The sequence below is a fragment of the Phymastichus coffea genome, unplaced genomic scaffold, assembly GCF_024137745.1.
Source record: "Phymastichus coffea isolate CEN01 unplaced genomic scaffold, Cenicafe_Pcof_1.1 PCOF00116, whole genome shotgun sequence".
NCBI classification, from domain to species: domain Eukaryota; kingdom Metazoa; phylum Arthropoda; class Insecta; order Hymenoptera; family Eulophidae; genus Phymastichus; species Phymastichus coffea.
The window spans coordinates 468,416-488,499 of record NW_026706927.1 but is presented as its reverse complement, the minus strand read 5'-3'; the positions used below and the strand labels follow the sequence as shown (position 1 = coordinate 488,499).

The window sequence follows — 20,084 nt, the reverse complement described above, 5'->3', positions numbered from 1 at the left end:
GTATGCTCCAAGTAATGTCTAATCAACGAGCAAGTTATGTCTCCTTTTATAATATTTTTGTAGATACTAATTTTATTGGGAAGATTATAAAAATCATGATCCTTAATTTGCGGGAAAATAACATGCGGATGTTTCATTATTACGGCGTACAAAGTTATTTTTAATCAACTGAAAAGTTTTAACCGTGTCCATCTCTTCCTCCGATTTATCGTACAACTCGTCCGACTCCAAAATTATAATTAGAATATCGAAATCAACTATTTCTCGATATATCAGCTGTTTCTTTACGAAATTCAATAAAAAGCCTTTGAAACTCCAGGTATACTCGAACGAGAGTGTCTTCACAACTTTTTTCAACGTGTGCAATGTGTGCGCCATGAAGTATTATAAGGAAATTCAACTTGGGTTATAAAATATGGTACGATTTCTCCATCGCCATCGAAAAACTCAAGCAAGAGCTGGCGGATCGATAAGACTGGTTACAGCGCTCGACGCGGCGGCTATGGGTAGCGCTGCTTAGAAAGAGACAAACTTATACGGGCAGAGCATGGGCAAGAGAGAGAGACGCGAAACTACCCAGCAAAATAAGTACCCGAAATTAAATAAAAATGTAATTTAATTGACCTCCATATTAGGTAAAAGTGCATGTAACAAGTAAATAATCAATTATAAAAGTACCAGGCGAGTTAATTTAACCTATAAGTAAGCTTTAACACAAGCGGCGGGTACAACTTAACTAGCCTCTGGTACTTTTATAATTGATAATTTACTTGTTGCATACACTTTTATCTAATAGGGGTGAATTAAATTACATTTTTATTTAATTTCAGGTACTTATTTTGCTTGGCAAACATAGTTTTGTGTCTCTCGGTTGGAAATACCCACGTGGGAAACTACGCGGGAAACTACATGGGATGCGACATAGAATCCCACGTGGAAATTTAATAGAATTTTCCACGTTGGATTTTCAAAAACATGGATAGTTAATAATATATTGAAAATAACAATAACGATGCAAAGAAATTAATAGATTTTATCGTAGATGATTAATAACTATTTTAAATAACGATACTTTAATGCTATATATTCATCAATCAAATATATGAAAACTGTTTTTACCATTGATGCCATAAATTTTACTTTTATATATTGGTTTCATAAGATTAAAATGTCTGTCATTGTCACTACTTTTTTTAATTATCATATAACAATTATTTATTAGAAAAAAATAAAAAAATGTAATGATTCCCTTTTAACCTAGCGTTAACTTCATACTAATAATAATCAAACTATATCATTAAAGTATCGTTATTTAAAATACTTTAAAATCATCTACGATGGAATCTTTAATTATTTTGTATCGTTATTGCTGTTTTCAATACCATATATTATTAAGTATCAATGATTTTGAAAATCCAACGTGGGAAATTCTCTCAGATCCACGTGGATATTTCCAATCGGGCTCTCCCTTGCCCACGCTTGGTTCACCTAAGTGTATCTCTGTCTAAGCAGCTCCACTGATACCCGCCACATCGAACGCTGTCGAGTCTCGTTGGAGTTTTCGATGGAATAGTAGATTATGATACAAGTGCGGGAAAGTAGAATCTTGTCTTGTGTAGCGTTTACGCCCGAGCGAAGCGAGGGTGCAAAGGTACACGAGACGAGAAACTTTCCCGAACATGCGCTGTACCGTAGTTTTTGATACGACGTATGGAAAGTGCGATTTTCAATGCATGTTTTCTGCTGAGCGTACGGGAAAGTTCTCAATTATATCGCATTGGAGTTGGATCTCCTTATATAAAACCGTCTCCATCGAAATCAGTTGAAAGTTCCAGGGAATTATGAAGCAATCAGGTTTAAGGAACCTTCTTTTTTTCTGAAGATGTGATAATAAAATTAGTAAAATATATATCATGATAAAGAAAATCATTTTTATTTGAGATGTATTTATAGATTTCAGGTGAAAATGTATATATGCGATACATAAATAACATTAGTTTAGGATCCACAGATTCCATCAATGAACAGCAATTGATAAAGAAAATGTACTTTATTATTAATAAAGTACTACTATAAACAATACAATTTAGTTTTGAATTAAATTTTCATTATTATAGTACCATATTAGTTAAAAAATTTGGAATCAACAATTTCTTGTATTTCTTTTGGCAGAAAAAAATCATATTTAATGACAATACACTGAATTTCTTGATTGGTAATAAGTTTTTCCACGACACATACCTATTCGACAATAATTGTGAATCTTGCAGTTGGTGATGTAGATTACTTTTGTACGGTGCACATCAAATACAAATAAATTGAAAATACTATTAATATATTAAGTACGAATTTTAAGTTATCATTTTTAATGAATAAATAATTTATTTACCTATCAAAATAAATTAATTTTTTAAAAAGCTTTTCATTCATTAGTTCTAAAAACTTAGAAAAAAAAAATTCTAATCATAAATAAAAGATTTATTTTTTGTCCTGTATATATAAACTTGAGGTAAAAATTTATATGCACGCCATATTTATGCACATAAAAGCAATTTCCGACGTCAAGGAGTATCCCTTTCAATAAACAGCAGCTGAAAAATAAAATACTTTCTTATTGTGTGCCTAACAGTTTCAAATTATATTATCATTCTAAAAGAAATGTATCAGTTAAATAGTCAGAATCAATATTTTTTCATAATCCTTTTGGCTTAAAAAAGCATCATATTGTTTAATAATGTATTAGATGTTTCAATTTATAGTAAGTTTTTCAAAAATACATACCTATTTAATGATAGTGATGAAACTTGTGGACGTCCGTGCCAACCTTGCTTATATATTTTAAAGATCACTTCGTACGTATGTATGTTTGCGCATTAAATATAAATAAGAAACTAAAATTTTAAAACTACTCTTTTTTAGCAAGTACAAATTAATTAGTAAGAAAATCATTAACGAACAAAAATTTTACTTTGAAATTATAAAATAACTATCAATAAAAATTAGTAATTGAATAAATACAAATTAATAATTGGAAAGGAACTTCCTCAATAACAACGACATTAAATAAATTGAAGTTCATTTTATATCAACAATCAACATACATAGTATGAAGATTACTGTGCTGCGGTTGCGGCGCTAGCCGCCGAAGCGGTAGCGGCCGTGGCTTGAGCCTGTTCTTCGCGGATACGATCTTTCTTCAACGTGCCCATGAACGATGCCTTGTCGGCAGCGGTCTGGAAACGTCCATGACCGAATTTGGAGCTCGTGTCGATAAATTTGAGATTGATCTTCTCCAAAGCAGCGCGCTTGGTGTGGACGAGGAGTGACTGTAACGAAACAAAAAATAATTACTAATATATTCTAACAGAAAACAAGTACAAAGTTAATTTTTAAAATTAGCTTCAGTCCTATCATTTAGAATCACGTGGTATTCATAATCCTTTTGGCTCTAGGATTGTTCATCATTTGAAAATTTAATGAACAAAATTTTATATTTATAATTAACAAAAATACATACTTTTCTCAATGTGATAACCCGCTTCTTGGGACCCATGCAGCAACCCTTGAACATGACGAAGTCGTTGTTGACCTCTCCATAGTGCGGGAAACCTCCCATAGGAGTTATACTCTTCTCAGTCAAGTCGTACTCGGTTGAAGCGTTGTTTTTGATGATCTGAAATTATAATTTTATATATTATGATTAGTCCGAAAGATTTAAAAGTAATTAAAATTTTGTATAAAAAATGTAGCTTGATTGGGAATCTCCAAAGTATAAAAGACACAATAGAGAACTATGACACAGCATGTTTTTTTAGCCTCAAGGGGTTAAATATCAAACTTGTAATGAAAACAACACAAGTCTAACTTGTCAGAGGCACTTAATTAACGATTTAATAAAAGTAAAATTACCTTTCCGTCTTTTGTATGGATTTCCTGTCCAATACGGTAAATCTTCTTATTCATTTCAGTACGGTGGTGGTAACCCTTCTGACCAGCACGAGCAACGGTGAAAGACACTCTGCTAGGATGCCATGCACCGATACAGGCGACCTTCCTGAGACCTTTATGTGTCTTACGCGGTAGTTTTTTTGTGTGCCAACGCGAGGTGACACCTGAAAAACAAAAAATATATTAGCAATAATTTATTACTATTATAGATGAAACTTAATTATTATTAATGTTTCAGTAGGAAGGCAGCATGATGTTTTCACCAGAAAATGTCTGATAAGGCACATCATGTTTTTTCATCATACAATAGAAATAATTAAACTATTATTTTATCTGTAGAATTGAATTACCAATACAGAATTACAAGTTAATTAAAAAATAGTTCGCGTTAATTTCAATATCAAATAATTTGGCTGATCCTACACGTCGTAAAATTACAAAAACGAAATGCTGATTTTTACCTTTGTATCCTTTTCCTTTCGTAACACCAATAACATCGACCATCTCATCTTGTGCAAAAACATTTGAGACAGGGATAGGTTTTTCCAGATGTTCCCTGGCCCATTTGACTTTGTCTTCAATGGTTCCACCATTAAGTTGGATTTCCATAATGTGAGCTTTCTTTTGGCGCTGTCTCAACAGTTTCATCTGAAAAAACACATTGATCATTAGTTTACCATTGCAACAGATATGTGCTGCAGTAGAATGTTGTTAATATACTAATGAAATTATATTATATGAAGAGTTATGAATAGTATGGTTTATCTGATCTGTCATTGCCCAATGGACTATATTAAGTTCATGGAATATATTGACCTTTGTCTCTCTTACAAGTAAGGCTCAAACTGATTTATGATGCTGCAGTTAGGGACATACTGCACATGTTCAAACAAATCCATACTGCTATTAATATTTCAGAAAAAAATATTACTACCTTGCCCTACTAAATTAATAAAGGCACCAAATAAACTATTTTGAAACCAACTTACTGACACATGCAATATCAAAAGCTCATTGTACGCACCTGAGTGTGAGCAATAACTCTGACAACTTTGCAGTACTTGATGATTTTTTTTAAGTCCTTTTCAATTGAGGCTCGTCCCAAATCATCTTGCCATTTCTTGGAGGCCTTGGTGAAAGCCTTCTTCTTGCTCTTGTACCTATTAACAAATCAAAAATCCTATCTATGCAGGTAGATCCCTAAGTAGTAATGTGTTGGCCTCATCATAAAATGAGCGGAGATCAATCACATTTGTCAGACCAGCCCAACTGAATATTGAAAAATTCATGGCTAAATCTGTCAATATATATACTCTCATCATTAGAGCGGAGAGCCTTTAAGGGACATGTTCAATAAATTCTGATACTTTTTACAATGTTAAAGTGAATAGAAAAAGGCAAATTTTAATCTTGACTGACCAGTTCTTGTAGAATCGCCGTCTACAGTCTTCAGATAAGTGCTCAGCCCAAACAGTGGTCAAAGCACGAAGACCGTGAGGAGTCTCTATATAACCAACAACTCCAACGACAACCATTGGTGGTGTTTCAAGGATTGTGACAGCCTCAACGATTTCCTTCTTATTGACCTCTATAGAATAAAAATTAATAAGTATTTTTATTTTAAACTATGTAACAAATAATTGTTTTTTATGAAAGACTGTGCTCAGTATGGTTTATCCCTCTGTCTTGGCCCAATGGGCTACATCAGGTTTATGGAATATACTGACCTATGCCACTCCTACAAGCAGGGAGCAATTTAATTTACGATACCACAGTTAGGAACATACTGCACGGAGTCAAACAGCTCCAAACTGTTATTAATTTTTCAGAGGAAACATTAATGCTTCCTCTTACTAGATTAATAAAAGTATCGATAAAGTAGTTACACGAGATTTTGAAAATTAAAAATATATTTGAAATGTTGAAATTTTTAACTATTTAAGGAAATTTGGAAAGTTTTAACAACTTAGGTACTAACTAATAATTAACTACTAACGATCCTGGGAAATAAATGAAATACTCACTTGAACCCGGTCTATCGGCTTCACGTACAACATGGGTCATACCGGCCTTGTAACCAATGAAGGCGGTAAGATGTACGGGCTTGCTTGGGTCATCCTTGGGAAAGGCCTTTACCTTACCACGATGACGTTGCGACCTCTTTTTGGGGTAGAACCCCATAGAACCGTGTCGCGGTGCACTAAATTTCCTGTGCGACTAAAACATGCAAAACACGATGTTTGAAAATTTCAGAGCATACATGTGGTTTCGTCAATTTTACAGTTATACTGTTGATCAGACCGCCCTAGAATATTTTCTACATTGTTTTTCAGTTAAAAACCATAAACAAATTAGATCTAAATCATCATTCAACAGGTTGTTTTTTAAAACATAATAAATTAGTGGACTTGAGAACATGCTGTCGTATAGGTTATATTCGACTTTATAATATTCAAAAATAACAATTTAACTGTTGATTGAATATAAAATATTTAGTTTCGAACGAGCATGAATAACAATAATTGTACAAAAATTCTTAAAATATAAGACAAAGTAAGTGAAAAGAAAGATAATAAGAATAATATGGTATTCAATATACTAAGTTTCTAAGGAACAAAAAATATAATTATTAATTTTATTTGAAAAATATTTGATTGGCAGCTAGAGGAAATTATTGATATAAATTTTGGTTCATTTTGCATCTAAAAAATTGTTAAGATGTTAGAGAAAATAATAGATGAGAAAAATCGTGTGAAGACACGTCTTACCATGGTGATGTCAACGGAGAAAATGGACGATTTGGCCGTGCCGCCGTGCGTATTCGGTTCTGTACTTTAGGTTATCTGCGATTGCTTTAGTTATCTGAAGATAATAAGCAATGGCTATGTATCTTGCGCAGCTGCTTTGCGCATTTTCTCAGGCAATGAGTGGTGTTAATATAATATAATATACGAGTGTGATTATGTTTTGATGTGGCTGTATATTTCTAAGATTATGTATTTTTTTTTAGTAAATATTTTGAACAAGTGTATAAATAGATATTAATAATGTCAGAAACGGATACCTTGAAAGAGTCAATTCGACAATATGAGGAACAGGTACTAGTTCGTGAAGGTTTCATGTATAATAAGTAACCACTTTAAATGTGTTTAAATAAATAATAGCTATATTAATTTTTATTGACAGTTACTACAAGTACAACAAGCACTAGCAGTAGCAAATGGATCAAACAGAAATGACTTAATGAGTTTGGAGTCAGATTTGAATGAAATAATTCAGCTTTCTAAAGAAAGTCTTGGAGAATCAGAAAATGCATCTTGCAGTTCAAAAAATGAATCTAGGAATTGTATTGATGATGAATATAATTTGTTCAAAGTAAATATTTTCAAATTAATAAAATTACTACTTTGATTAAAAAATGAATCCATTTTAATTAATTTGTAGGCTGAGTTAGCACAACTGGAGGATCCAAAAAGCAATGAAAGTTCAAGTTCTACAGCTGATTCGACTAGTAAATTAGAAGTCAGTATCATAGTCTATAAAAGATTTTTTGAAAAGATAATTATATAAAAATTATTATGCTACAGGAAGAACTAAAAGTTCTTGAAGGACAAAAATGTAGAGCTCCACATGGAAGCATTTGGGGAGGCATTAGTTATCATAATGCAATGATTTGTTCTATACATAAAAGTGACAAAGAACTATCTGGCTTACATAACATTATGGTATGCATACGTTTTTATAATAACTTAATATTTATAATCTAATTTGATAAAAATCTTTTTTATTATAATTTCATACAAATTTCCAATATACTGTGTAGGTAAGAGTCCTCTTTATTCATCCAACCCATAAAGAAATGTTACCTTGTCCTTATTTCCTAAATGGATCTTGTAAATTTTCTGAAGAACAATGTCATTTTTCTCATGGAGAACTAATTCCATTTTCAAGAATTATGGACTATAGGTAATAAATTTTAGTTTTTTTAGTATTTAATGCATGAATAAGATTAAAATATTACTTTAATCTAAATGTTAAACATTTTTCTCAGAGAGCCTGATTTTTTATCAATTAGAATGGGAAGTAGAGTACTAGCAAAGCAACCAAATAAATTATGGCATAGAAGTGTAATATTAAGAATTCCTGATGATAAAGATGATGAATATCAAGTTAAATTTGAAGCTAGTGGTAAAGTTTTAAGTGTTGGAGTAGACGAAATCTGTCCATTAGGTAAAATATATATCCCAGATATCTTAAATCTTTATGTTTGAAGAATATCTACTATAAGAAATTTATGATTATGTTTCAATTAGATGATGAAGGTTTAGAAATGTCAGATTCATCAGATGATAGTGATTATGAAAAAGAAGTACAAGCTTGTAGGAATGAAGAATTAGTGCATAATTCATTACTGACAAATGCTCCCACTCAACGTTTAGGAGATTGGGAACAACATACACGAGGAATAGGTAGTAAATTAATGGCTCAAATGGGATATATTGTTGGAACAGGATTAGGGAAAAAATCTGATGGCAGAATAGATCCTGTTGAAGCTATTGTTTTACCAGCTGGAAAGTCATTAGGTAAACTATTATTTTTGTTTATATAGTTTTAGGTATAAAAAAATAATAATTAAATTAATGATTCCAAATAGATCATTGCATGACTTTGAGAGAGAATGCTGGTGGTGATAAGGACCTTTTCAGTGTTGAAAGAAAAATGCAAAGACAAAAGAAGAAAATGGATCAGCAACGTCAGAAAGAATATTTAAAAATGAAACACAGGGAAAAGAATGATGTATTTAATTTCATGAATACTACTCTAGGAGATAAAAGTAGGATTTTTATATATTCAAAATTATTTTTCAAATTATCAAGATATAACGTTGTTTTTTTTTAAATTTAATTTCTAGGAAAAGATTCTGAATCCAGCAGTTCCAAAACGTACAAAGATTTGAAAAAAGAATCTGATAAAAACTTAAGTGTAGTCAGTTACAAAATTGGAGGAGATATTTCAAGGCTAGAAAAAGAATCAAGTAAACTGCAAAAACATTTGAAGCAGTTTAGTCAAGGAAGTGTTCAATATAATAACATTGCATCCAAGTATAATGAAACACAAAAACAAATCAGCAAATTAAAAGCCTCTGAAAAACGGATAGCATCAGAACAAAATCAGCGAAAGTTAAAAATGAAAATGACAGAATTTTAGTATTAGTATTATAAAAAAATTTCTTCCACAAGAAATTTTATTTTAATTTAAGAATTTATGTATATATATACATATTGAAATATTTATATGCAATAAAAATAAATGTTATTACATTCAAGTAAATGTCTTTTTAAGAATTATATTTTAAATTTTAATAAATCATAAATTTGTTAACATTAGTCGAAAATTAAATAAATTTTTGGATTGAACCTTTTACGTGTTTAGAATATTTCTATTTTATCAAGTATGTACACCCAACGTGAATTGAATCGCGATCCCCCCAGTTAGGTTGGTATGAGACTATGAGTGCTACTTTTAGTCCATAACGGTGGTTTTCAGATCGGCCATAGTATAACGCTCGTTCTTAAATTATATAATTAAAACCTAAAATCAAATAATCATGCATCTAAATTCATTGTTCGGCAAACAATTAATTTTAAACCTAAAAACAAATTAGTAACGTTTTAGCTTTTTATCGTATCTTAAAACGAATTTTCATTTTTGAATTTTCCCGCGGTTTCTTCGTTCAATGCAACGACGGAATTCTCATACCAACCTAACTGGGGGGGGTCGCGATTCAATCCACGTTGGGTGTACATATATCGTTTCGAATGGAGGGCTCCTTAAGAATTTTGGCCGTAAAGTTGGCTACATTAGTCAACGTAGCTATGACAACAGCAATTTATATACACAGTCGCTGGATGTTCATTCCACCTCGTTTCAAAATTTCAAGTATCAGTTTGCAGATCTGAATTTTAATGAATAAATGAATAATATAATATAACTAGTTAAAAAGTAAATATATGTGTATATTAAAGATGTTGAATATTTAAAGAAAAAATTGAAGGTTCAATTTAGTCCCTTGATTTAGTCCTATATAATCATAGATATTATGATTTTCGGAGATCTCGTTTATCTATTATTTATCGATTTTCTAAGAAATACAAATTGTAAAATTGTTATTTTTAGACGATTCAAATTAAATCATTTTTGTGTTAGGTCTACCCGATAAAATTTTTCACATTCTACCTTTTGTTGAGTGAGATCAGCTGATTTTGTTGCACGTGGTGAATGGAGATCAGGAAATATGACGTGAAGACTTGATCCACGTGAAATTTCGATGGCAGCATCCAGTAAAAAGTTCGTTTATTTTATTATCTAACTTTTTCGATGAATTAAATCAGTTAATTTGATGAACTAAATAATAACTAGAAGTAAACGATAATTTTTAAACTAACCATTATTAATTACTAATTAATCATCATTACTTATTAATTGATTTAGTTCATTTAGTGTTTATTAAATTTAATAAAAGCTGTTAACGGCGTGTCAGTCTTTCAATTCTAATCAATATTTATTTTTGTTTATTTTAGACTAGACACTTGTGAAGTGTGTGTCGCTAAAAAAGCGAAATATACTTGTCCAAAATGTGAGGTTAGAACGTGCTGTATGCTGTGTGTAAATATTCATAAAAAAGAATTAGATTGTGATGGAATAAGAGATAAGATTAAATTTATACCTTTAAATTCATTTACAGATTTAGACATGTTGAGTGGTATGTTAATATTAGTAATTGTCATAATAAGAATTCTTAATTTTGTAAATAGTAATCTAACTTAATATTTCTAGACTATCGTTTATTAGAAAGTATAGGAAGATCAGTTGAGCAACTACAAAGAGATCCTTTGAAAAAATGTACCAGAGTAATGAATCTTCCTCCTGTATGTATTACAATAGTAATGAAATTGAATAATAGTATTTTTGCAGATGTAATTTTATAAATATTATCTTTTAGCATTTACTAAAACTCAAAAGTACAGCTTATGCTAAAGGCATATTTTTGGAATTCATGCCACAACATTTCAGCCGACATAAAGAAAATACCACCTACCTAAATTTTAAAACTAATGAGTTTTTTTGGAGATTGGAGTTAATCTTTCCACATGCAGATAATTGTAAATGGGTTATCAATAGGTTGAAAGAAAATTCTTTCTCTAAACTATTGAAAAAATAAAAATGAATATATATTCTTAATTAAATTTTATTTTTTCAGGGTACTAGATAAGAAAAGATTATCAACTGTGTTGGAAGAAATTTTGAATCCTGACAAGAAAATTGTTGGAGAAAATGAAGAATATTTAAATAGATTATCAGTTCTTCAAAGTAAGTTAAAATTTTATCAATCACATGGACTGACTGGACTGAAAGCTCTTTTGAGATCTGAAAAAGTGAAAAAATCTGATTCTAGGTAAAATCATAATGACAAAAACACATAGAAAATAGACTATTAAATTTAATACTGTTCTTTTTTTTCAGATTTTTTGAATTGGATATGTCACTTTCTTTAAGAGACAATTTGAAAAATAAAATCATTATAGAATTTCCGATTGTTTACATTACATTCAAAGATCATTCTGATATGTTTGAAGTTATAGATAGTGGTATGAATCTTTTTCTTTGAATAATTCTTCATATTATTATGTCAAATAACTTTGCTAATAAAAAAATATTTTAGATGATGAAAAAGTTCAAATGGAAGTTAATAGACCAAAGAGAGGGAAAAGAAAATTATCAGAAACAAACGTTACTTCATTAAAAAATCACCATTCACTCAAAGATAATACTACTTCATTTAACTATTTTTTTAATACTGATTTCAGTATTCTGTCCGACTCAGAAGATGAAAGTACAGAAGTAAGTTATAAAAATAATGGTGCATTAAATATACCAGATTATAATAAATTAGTAAATATGAAACAATAGGCTTAGAACTGTAAATATTCCTTTAAGAATTTTTATTGCAAATACATGATTTTTATAACTATAAAATCGAACTTTTTATAAATATATTTCAACATTAATAAGTTCATTATAATACATAGTCCCTCTTAGTTACAATGCAGACACTTATTCCACAAAACGTCAACCAAATGCATTTCTATCTTGCAAATAATTTTAAAATTAAATTACTATATGATTACTTAAAAGTTCTATGTTCAAATTATTATTGAAAAATTACCTTGATAGTTAAAAATATTTCTATCAGGTAAAAATAAAAGGAATTATTCAAACAAAGCTGTTCAACGACTTGTATATTTAAATAATAGTTTGATAAATAATACCTTTAACTTTATAGAGTATAAAATCAGCCCTTTACAAAATAAAGAATAGTTTGGCAAGCTTTCTTATCACTAAAGAATAAAAAAGTACAAAACAAATACCGAAAATGCAATTAATCCAGCCACTGCTTTGATATACATTGATTTGCTGTTTAAATAAGCAGCATCTTTTTTGTATTTCTGAGATAACATTGATAAATTCTGTGTTTTTGTATCCAATTCTGAAATAAATTGAAAAATTTCTTATTTCTGAATTAATTAGAACCAGTATCAAATTCTACCTGAAAGAACTGTTCCTCTTTGGAGAACATCATCAATGTTTTGTACCATAATTCTTTGAACATCTTGAAGTTGACTATTTAGAGCATTCATGTTTCGTCTAGATCTGCCATCAGAAAAAAGTTTCTTTGCTTTCTGCAAGTATGTGTCTATAAAAATAATAGGTGTATAAGTATAAAACTTTGGATATTTATACATTAGAATCATACCAAATTCAATGAATGTATATGGTCTGGTAACTGTATTTACTTTTCTACCATATTGACTGTGGAACTCCTGAGCAATATCTTCTAAATAACTGTAAGCTGTGCGTTTACTAAAATTATGTTCACACAAAACTAAATAACATACGTCATTTTCTATTAGATAGCTGAAAAAGAAAGTACAGTTTACTATTTTTCCTCTTTATTTCCTATTATTAAATTATTCAAAAAATCTTTGCTCACTGAAATAGATATGGACCAGTTTCTATGCTACACCGAGAAGGAGACTGAGGACCAAGTTTTCTGAATAACATTTTTGCTTGATTCTGGAACTCCAATATACTTCTACCAGTCTAAAAAGTGAAACAAATTTGTAACATGAACTTAAATCTATATAATTATTATCAAGTCAATCGATAATTCAGGATTAAAACTATCCTAAAATTAATTGTGTGTTTACAGTGAGAATATCCAATTTAAACACTCATATTTAAATATAGTAAAGTATGAATTTAGCTTAAAAAATTGTACGAGAAATTAATGGAGAAAGTGCATAACTATTGATAGTTTCTTGCATCAGAAGAAATTTCAAATTTCCATTGTGATATTACAATCAAAATGATAGTATTACGTAAATTTTTGGTGAAAATTGTCATCATATTGTTAGAAAAAGCATTAATGAATTCTTTAACAATGAAATTTCTAACCTGTTCGTCTTCTTGCATAGCAGCTGCTAATGGCAAGCCATCACTTATTCGAGCAATCATAGTTAGCAGAATCATTGCTTTATTTGATTATCTATTTAGTTTTTTTCAACAACAATTCACTGTATTAAAGTTTGCGTGTATACCATTTGGACCTCAAATTGACGTTGACGTTCTAGCCAACGAAGCTTATGCCGAGCGAATATAATAGTGACCACGGTATGACTAGTGTATTCTACCTCTCTTTCTTACATACAGCAGCGCCAGTGCAAAACTACCACGTCAGTAACTTTAAGTCTTCATATAAGAAAGATAAGACAAAGACCGTTGAATTCATTATGTGACTTTAATTGTTCAACGGCATTGAAGTAATTAAGGAAAGTCTAAATTTGCTATTTTGATTAAATCCAAATTATTTAATTTATACTTGAATGAAATTAAAAAATTCCAATATTCAAATTTATAATAATTAAAAATAAATTGTATGGAGGAAATAATGCGAATAAATTAATATTTTTGGTAGATTGAAAGTTTTTTATTAATTCAGTCTTCATATATTATATATATATTACAGTATCAATAATAAGTAGCTTGATGTTATCAACAAATAAAATGCAGAATAAAAAGAACATTAATATCAATAATTCCGTTAAAAATGAGGTTACAAATTTACAACCTTGTATGTTACGTATTGATGATTACGTATTCATCAATTTTGTTCTAAGTTTAAATATTTTATTGTTATTTATTGAAAAGATACCCTCACTGAAAATAAATATGCAAATTTTATACAAAATATATGTGCAATTTTCAAATGAATATATATATTAAATTTGTACAGACTTTGTACAATACTCGTACAAATTTTGTATATATTTTTTCTGAAAAAATATAATCGATTATTGAGTACAAAATTTGTATGAGTCAATCATTGAATAAATAAATAACACGCGTATTATAGATAAAATAACGTGGGAAGATTTTATGAAAAATGAAGTTCAACAATTTTCAGATCAAGTGTAAAAGATTAAAATTAATAATTATCGTAATAGTGATCGGTATAAAGTATAAGTCTCGTGACTTGAAGACAGCGTTGCCGATGGAAAAATTGCTCTCAGGAACTCTAGAAATTCCGAGATTAAATTTCTGAATGTTTAGGTTGCGTCGGCTGCTCGCAGTGCCGTATTCACCTTCAACTGAAAACTTGCAGAAAAAAATGCGAGCAATGGCAGCGGCATGTTTTCAATTGAAGGTAAATACGGCACTGCAAGCAGCCGACGCAACCTAACATTCGCAGAAGTTTAGTACCGGAATATCTAGGGTCTCTAAGAGCAATTTTTCTAGCGGCAACGCTACTTGAAGGTTTTGAGTTTCATTCTTAGTTAGACCGGTTAATTAAAAGTTTTTTTTCCATTTTCTGTACACATTTTATTTTTTATGGAAGCTACCTACGTTATTTTATCCATAATATGTGTGTATTATTTATTTATTTAATTTTTAGAAAAAGTTGATCATTAAGTAATAGAAATTGTACCAATTTTGTGTAATTTTTATATAAAATTTAGAAAAAACTTGTACCTCACTTGTACAAATTTTGTACAAATTTGTTTGAAAAAAAATATGTTTAAAATTTGAATATTTATTTTCAATGGAGACCGCTTTATTAGAATTAGTATGCGAGAACTATGTGAATTGTTATCAACCAATCTATTGTAAATTATAATTATAATTATTTTAATAGTACATCGACAATTTTCGCGCGTAACTTCTTGTGTTTCTATCAATAATGTACACTAATTTTTATATTCTTGTATATACTAACGGCAGTTTTAACCACTGAGGAGTTATTAGCTTATATACTAAATCGCTGTATGAAATTTCCACACACTGTCTGTATATGCATGAGTGAACCAAACTAGGCGATTTTATTACCAGAATGAATACATTAATATATGTATAGATGGCGTGTAATAAAATAATTTTTCATTACGTTATGCGGAAAGTATGATTTTGTCGCACGCTCGTAGAAAAATGTGCGCTTTCTACACGTTGTTTTGAAAAATACCATACTTAACATATTTAGAAAAAAAAGATTCTCGCCTCGTATGCCTTTACACCTTCGCTTTGCTCGGGCATAAACCTTACACGAAGCAGGAATCTATTTTCCCGCACTAGTTAGGTAATATACTATAGTAATTTAGAACAACTACTAATAACTTGCTAGTTGAAACGGCAATCAGTATATGAGAAAGTATCAAATATAATTATGATACCAATAGAGGATGTTATATGTGAAAACTATCAATACAACAGTAAAATAATTAGATTGTGTATTTTTTAAATGTAAATAGTTACAAGTACAACTGAGTGAATTGACAGCAAAAAATTCTATAACTATAATAAGTTCACGCATACAAATTTCAATGAAACACTTTTTTGAATAAATAAGAATATTAATGAAATATTTTTAGTTCATAGGAAAAAGCGATCAGTATGTACAAATTTCGTGTAAGTTTTATAAACAATTTAAATAAAATGAGCTCAAAATATGTGCGAGATTTTTTGAGCAAATTTTGCATAAACTTTGTACACTTTCTTGTACAAGATTTGCACAAAATTTGTACTTTTACGTCTAATGGGTGTAAATGTGAAAAGTTTTTACCTGTATTCAAATCCTTTTAATACATAGGAATTAGGCATTAAATTGTTTTTAAAGAGATCAACGATTTTACATACTAAAATCCACTTCTAGTAACAGGTGTCAAGTTGACTATGAATAACGTTTATAAAATTAATGAACAATTGATTAATTTTGACATTATTATCGATTAGATATTATTCTAGATAAGTAATTTACGGAAGGTGATTAGTTCCAGCAACCACTGCACTTACATTATATTAATATGCAATATGTACAACAGTACATTACAGTACAAGTGCTTTGCGATACTTTACTGCACTTGTATCGTGATATACTATTTCGTGAATAAGTCTTACTATTGTCATAAGAGTACTCTTAAAAATCTTACAGATAAATATGCTGCACTCGATTCAAATTTCGCCAGTCTTGTATATTAAGGTATCTAATTATTTGATCCGAGACATCATAGAAATTATTAGTAGGTCCAATAATTCGACAGATAGCACGAATAGCTTTTTCTCTTAAAACGGCCATCCGACAACTATAGAGTAAACGTTTAAACAATTTTTTAGAATAGTGCGATTTATAACAATATAGCTTGGTCAAGCGCAATAATTTCGAGACTAGTTTAATGTTTTTCGCTAATCGAATAACTTTGTCTTCATTGACAGTCAAATATTTCAGACTCATCGTTAAAATCTCTGGATGTAATATTTTTTTTGCTTGCTTTAGTTGTTTTCGGTATATATTGAAATGTTTCTTCAGTGCACTACATCTGTTAATTTTATTGCGAATGATGTCATTGATAGGTGTCCCGCTAAATTCGAGTGCTGCGAGATGTGCTAGTATTGGTTTACTCAATGAAATATATCTTCTTCTTTTCATTACCATGTCATAACTAGATTCAAAAAAAATTTTTAGATTTAATATTGCATCGAAAATTGTTGTACCTTGATTTGTTACAAATTGTGCATCCGCGCCGTGCTCTAAGAGAATTTCAATGCATTTTTTCATATCCCTTAGTATTTTGTACGATTCAAATATCATGAATAAAGGCGTGATTCCAGTACCATTTTTTGAAAGATTAGCATTCGCACCTCTATCTAGAAGAAATTTAACAACTTCTAGATTGCTGTTTTGTACAGCCAAGTGCAGAGGGCTTATTCCATCTTTATCCACCACGTTCACATCTAATTTTTTACCTTTCAATACTCGACAAATTTCAGGATTTTGGTTTGTCATCAGATAATGCAAACTATTCTGTCCATTCATGTCTCTTACAGTTAAATCAGTGTATTGCAATAGCAAGTGAACGACTTCTTTGCTACCATAACTTAAGCCATAAAATGTTTGCATTTGACCAGTTGAATTGCATGCAGTTAATATCAGTCCCTGATCTATTAATGCTCTTAAGACATCAAAGTTTTTGTGCCAGAATTGCATCAGTGGTGTGTTTCCTATATAATTAGTTTTATTTACATCTACACCATATTCAATCAGTAACTTGACTTGTTCCAACCTCCCTTCTTTAACGGCAATATGTAGTGCTGTATCACCTTTTAGAGAGTTACAATTATCTACTTCAATGCCATTTTCTAAAAATAACTTTAATACTGCAATATTTTCTAACAATACAGAATATCCTGGACAACCAATATTTAGCAAATTATTTGCTATCATTTTAATATCTTCTGGGCTATTACAATCTACTTTTTGGAAAAATATTCTAGCAACAAATAAAGAGAGTTGAGGTAATTTCATGTAAAATTTTGATAGTACAGTTTCACCATCCGCATCAGCAATGTCAATACTGGCATTGGCATCAAGTAAAGTTGCAATAGCATGAGAAATTTTCTTCTCAATTGCAATCATCAGTGGAGTTCTTCCTAGTATATCTTGTGCATCAATGTTTATTCCAAGAGAGATCAAAAATCTTATTACTGTTACAGAAGAATAAATTACTGAAAAGTGCAATAAAGTTGATCCTGTCAGATCAACCAGATTTTTTGGATTTTCATTTTCAAATCTATTCCTTAGGTATACAAAGTTTGAGGTTCGTATGTTATGCAGAAGTTCATCGTCAAAATATGCTCGTCCATTTCTAATATGGAGCTGAAAAATAAAAATTAAATATTATTAAAATTAAAAGATAATTACACTGTGTCTAACTACTTAATGCTGTATAACAAAACTATAAATAATTATAATAATATAAATAGATTATTTTTATCTTCAAGGAGTAATCTAGTTGCTGATTTTTATATACTTTTGTTTGTTGTTTTTCGATTACTCTACTATTAGATTATCTACTATTTATAATGATATACTAAATTATAATTACACAAGTCTTGCATCCAATTTGAATTACAAATAGTTTGTAAAAAGTATAAAATATCTGCTAAAACAGTATTAATGTTTGTTCTAGATGTAAACATCGCTAGCCTCTTCAAAGCATTAACCTGTTGTTACTTACCAAACTACTTCGTGTATTCATCATGAAATAATTGACTAGTACGTTGAAAAAATTGCAAGTTCTTTTTGAAAAAATTCCATATAAAAAATTTTCCTATTCTATGGGTAAAAACGGCAGTTGATGGTTTTTTTATATAGTTTGTCAAAAATACGAATGCCATGCGTTCGCGGCTGTCAACACTCCACCACACCTCTATACAATCTATACTCTCTACTGTTGGTCATTTGATCGTTCTTTCCGTGATGACTATATATAGTTTCCAATCTTGATCTCCATGATCCATTCATCTTACCCTAGCCGGCGAATTAAATTAAAAATAAAAAAAGTGCCTGTCAAAACATCTCTTAACTACACCTTCAAAGTATGCTAAATAACTTAAGCTGCACCCTTCTAGTTATTAACAAAAAAGAAATAAAAATTAACATACGTTCTACAAGTTGTTGCAAGAGCAATAACATCGTTAATTATCAATATTTTTACGTTGTAAATGTACCAAAAAACTGCACCCCGGCTGGTTTTAATTGCACCATCTTTACTTTTTGAAATCATTGATATAAATAACAAATAATCAATAATAAACACTCTTCTATGAGCTATAGAGCAGACGTGATCAGAGCACATGCGCGAATCACTACATAAAGGCGGGAGAGCTAGGTGTTTTAAATTTGCACGTAAAAGAAATTTAAATTCTGAACGTAAAATTTTCTGTTCTTTTCGTTTCCGTAATCAAAATTAGGGGTTTTTATTAAAAAAAAGTTGACCTTCATATGACCTTGAAGTTCAAGGACAAATCCAAGGCCACCATATGACACTTTCTTCTAAACCTTACAACTTTTGTAATGACTATATTTAAGATTTATGCCGTTCCAGAGGAGTTATTCAAGTGAGAGTGTTGCATTAAAATGGGTGAGTCCATGCACTTTTCGACAGTGATGATATTTAATGGCTTCTAACTTTTAAAAACAGCATTGTAGCGAAAAAGTCATGAGTAATAAATTTTAAGGTTTTTTAAAACCTTTCGATTTCATTCAAAATTTTTTACCTATTATCAATTTTTTCAAAAATACAACTGATTGAAGAAATTAATAAGACTTTGGAAAATTGACACTTTTTAAAGTAATATAAAAAATAGAAAAAATGTCTCATAAAAAGTTAGTATTTTGCCAATACTTAAATTTGCCTTTTTTATTTATATTCTCCAATTAATAGAATCGGAGATATTCTTGTTTAAAGAATGGCTTTTCTTCCACAAAATTTTCTGAAATTTATAACTGGTACTGTATATTGTAAAAGTCTTCACTGCTCATCATCTATTTATTATAATGTATTTTAGGACATTTTTATTATATTTTAAGTAATTTTTTACATTACATCGTAAACATGAACTGTTAGATATTCACCTATATACACATATGCCGCCAATATTTTAAGTGTTTTATAGTTAAAATTTAATAAAACCGAATTTATAAATATTTTATTAATAATGAAATTATTAATAAAGTAAAACAT

At 29.8% G+C, this 20,084-nt stretch overlaps 5 protein-coding genes and 1 non-coding gene across 7 annotated transcripts; 2 read left to right on the top strand and 4 right to left on the bottom strand.

The window, feature by feature from the left end:
- Positions 1-3,045: 3,045 nt before the first annotated feature.
- LOC131670798 (large ribosomal subunit protein uL3) lies at positions 3,046-6,857 on the bottom strand. Its single transcript, XM_058946724.1, has 8 exons — positions 6,717-6,857; positions 5,973-6,165; positions 5,368-5,536; positions 4,973-5,108; positions 4,410-4,596; positions 3,910-4,112; positions 3,518-3,673; positions 3,046-3,326 (listed from the first exon to the last, which is right to left on the bottom strand). Exons 1-8 carry the CDS (start codon positions 6,717-6,719, stop codon positions 3,114-3,116), a joined length of 1,260 nt encoding a protein of 419 aa, XP_058802707.1. The 5' UTR covers positions 6,720-6,857; the 3' UTR covers positions 3,046-3,113.
- On the bottom strand, positions 6,240-6,317 carry LOC131670855 (small nucleolar RNA U43). The gene has a single exon (XR_009302485.1). It is a non-coding gene; the product is annotated as a small nucleolar RNA U43 (small nucleolar RNA).
- A 51-nt stretch (positions 6,858-6,908) lies between the features above and the next one.
- LOC131670796 (zinc finger CCCH-type with G patch domain-containing protein) lies at positions 6,909-9,269 on the top strand. Its single transcript, XM_058946722.1, has 9 exons — positions 6,909-7,046; positions 7,135-7,323; positions 7,393-7,470; positions 7,536-7,673; positions 7,772-7,914; positions 8,000-8,178; positions 8,262-8,531; positions 8,603-8,782; positions 8,861-9,269. The coding sequence occupies exons 1-9, from the start codon at positions 6,996-6,998 to the stop codon at positions 9,154-9,156; spliced, it is 1,524 nt and encodes a 507-aa protein (XP_058802705.1). The 5' UTR covers positions 6,909-6,995; the 3' UTR covers positions 9,157-9,269.
- A 590-nt stretch (positions 9,270-9,859) lies between these two features.
- Positions 9,860-11,985, top strand: LOC131670801 (box C/D snoRNA protein 1). Its single transcript, XM_058946728.1, has 8 exons — positions 9,860-9,951; positions 10,156-10,296; positions 10,530-10,711; positions 10,786-10,877; positions 10,952-11,130; positions 11,210-11,404; positions 11,473-11,597; positions 11,672-11,985. The coding sequence occupies exons 2-8, from the start codon at positions 10,277-10,279 to the stop codon at positions 11,917-11,919; spliced, it is 1,041 nt and encodes a 346-aa protein (XP_058802711.1). The 5' UTR covers positions 9,860-9,951; positions 10,156-10,276; the 3' UTR covers positions 11,920-11,985.
- A 40-nt stretch (positions 11,986-12,025) lies between these two features.
- On the bottom strand, positions 12,026-13,696 carry LOC131670804 (vesicle-trafficking protein SEC22b-B). The gene is made up of 5 exons (XM_058946733.1): positions 13,465-13,696; positions 13,001-13,110; positions 12,764-12,924; positions 12,557-12,703; positions 12,026-12,496 (listed from the first exon to the last, which is right to left on the bottom strand). Exons 1-5 carry the CDS (start codon positions 13,537-13,539, stop codon positions 12,348-12,350), a joined length of 642 nt encoding a protein of 213 aa, XP_058802716.1. The 5' UTR covers positions 13,540-13,696; the 3' UTR covers positions 12,026-12,347.
- Positions 13,697-14,972: 1,276 nt separating this feature from the next.
- On the bottom strand, positions 14,973-19,117 carry LOC131670835 (putative ankyrin repeat protein RF_0381). Of its 2 annotated transcripts, none has more exons than XM_058946803.1 (3): positions 19,003-19,117; positions 18,576-18,868; positions 14,973-18,214 (listed from the first exon to the last, which is right to left on the bottom strand). In XM_058946803.1, the coding sequence occupies exons 2-3, from the start codon at positions 18,597-18,599 to the stop codon at positions 16,487-16,489; spliced, it is 1,752 nt and encodes a 583-aa protein (XP_058802786.1). In that variant the 5' UTR covers positions 18,600-18,868; positions 19,003-19,117; the 3' UTR covers positions 14,973-16,486. The 2 variants fall into 2 exon arrangements, with proteins under 2 accessions (XP_058802786.1, XP_058802785.1); XM_058946802.1 differs by having other exon boundaries at positions 18,576-18,965; positions 19,056-19,116.
- Between the last annotated feature and the right edge of the window lie 967 nt (positions 19,118-20,084).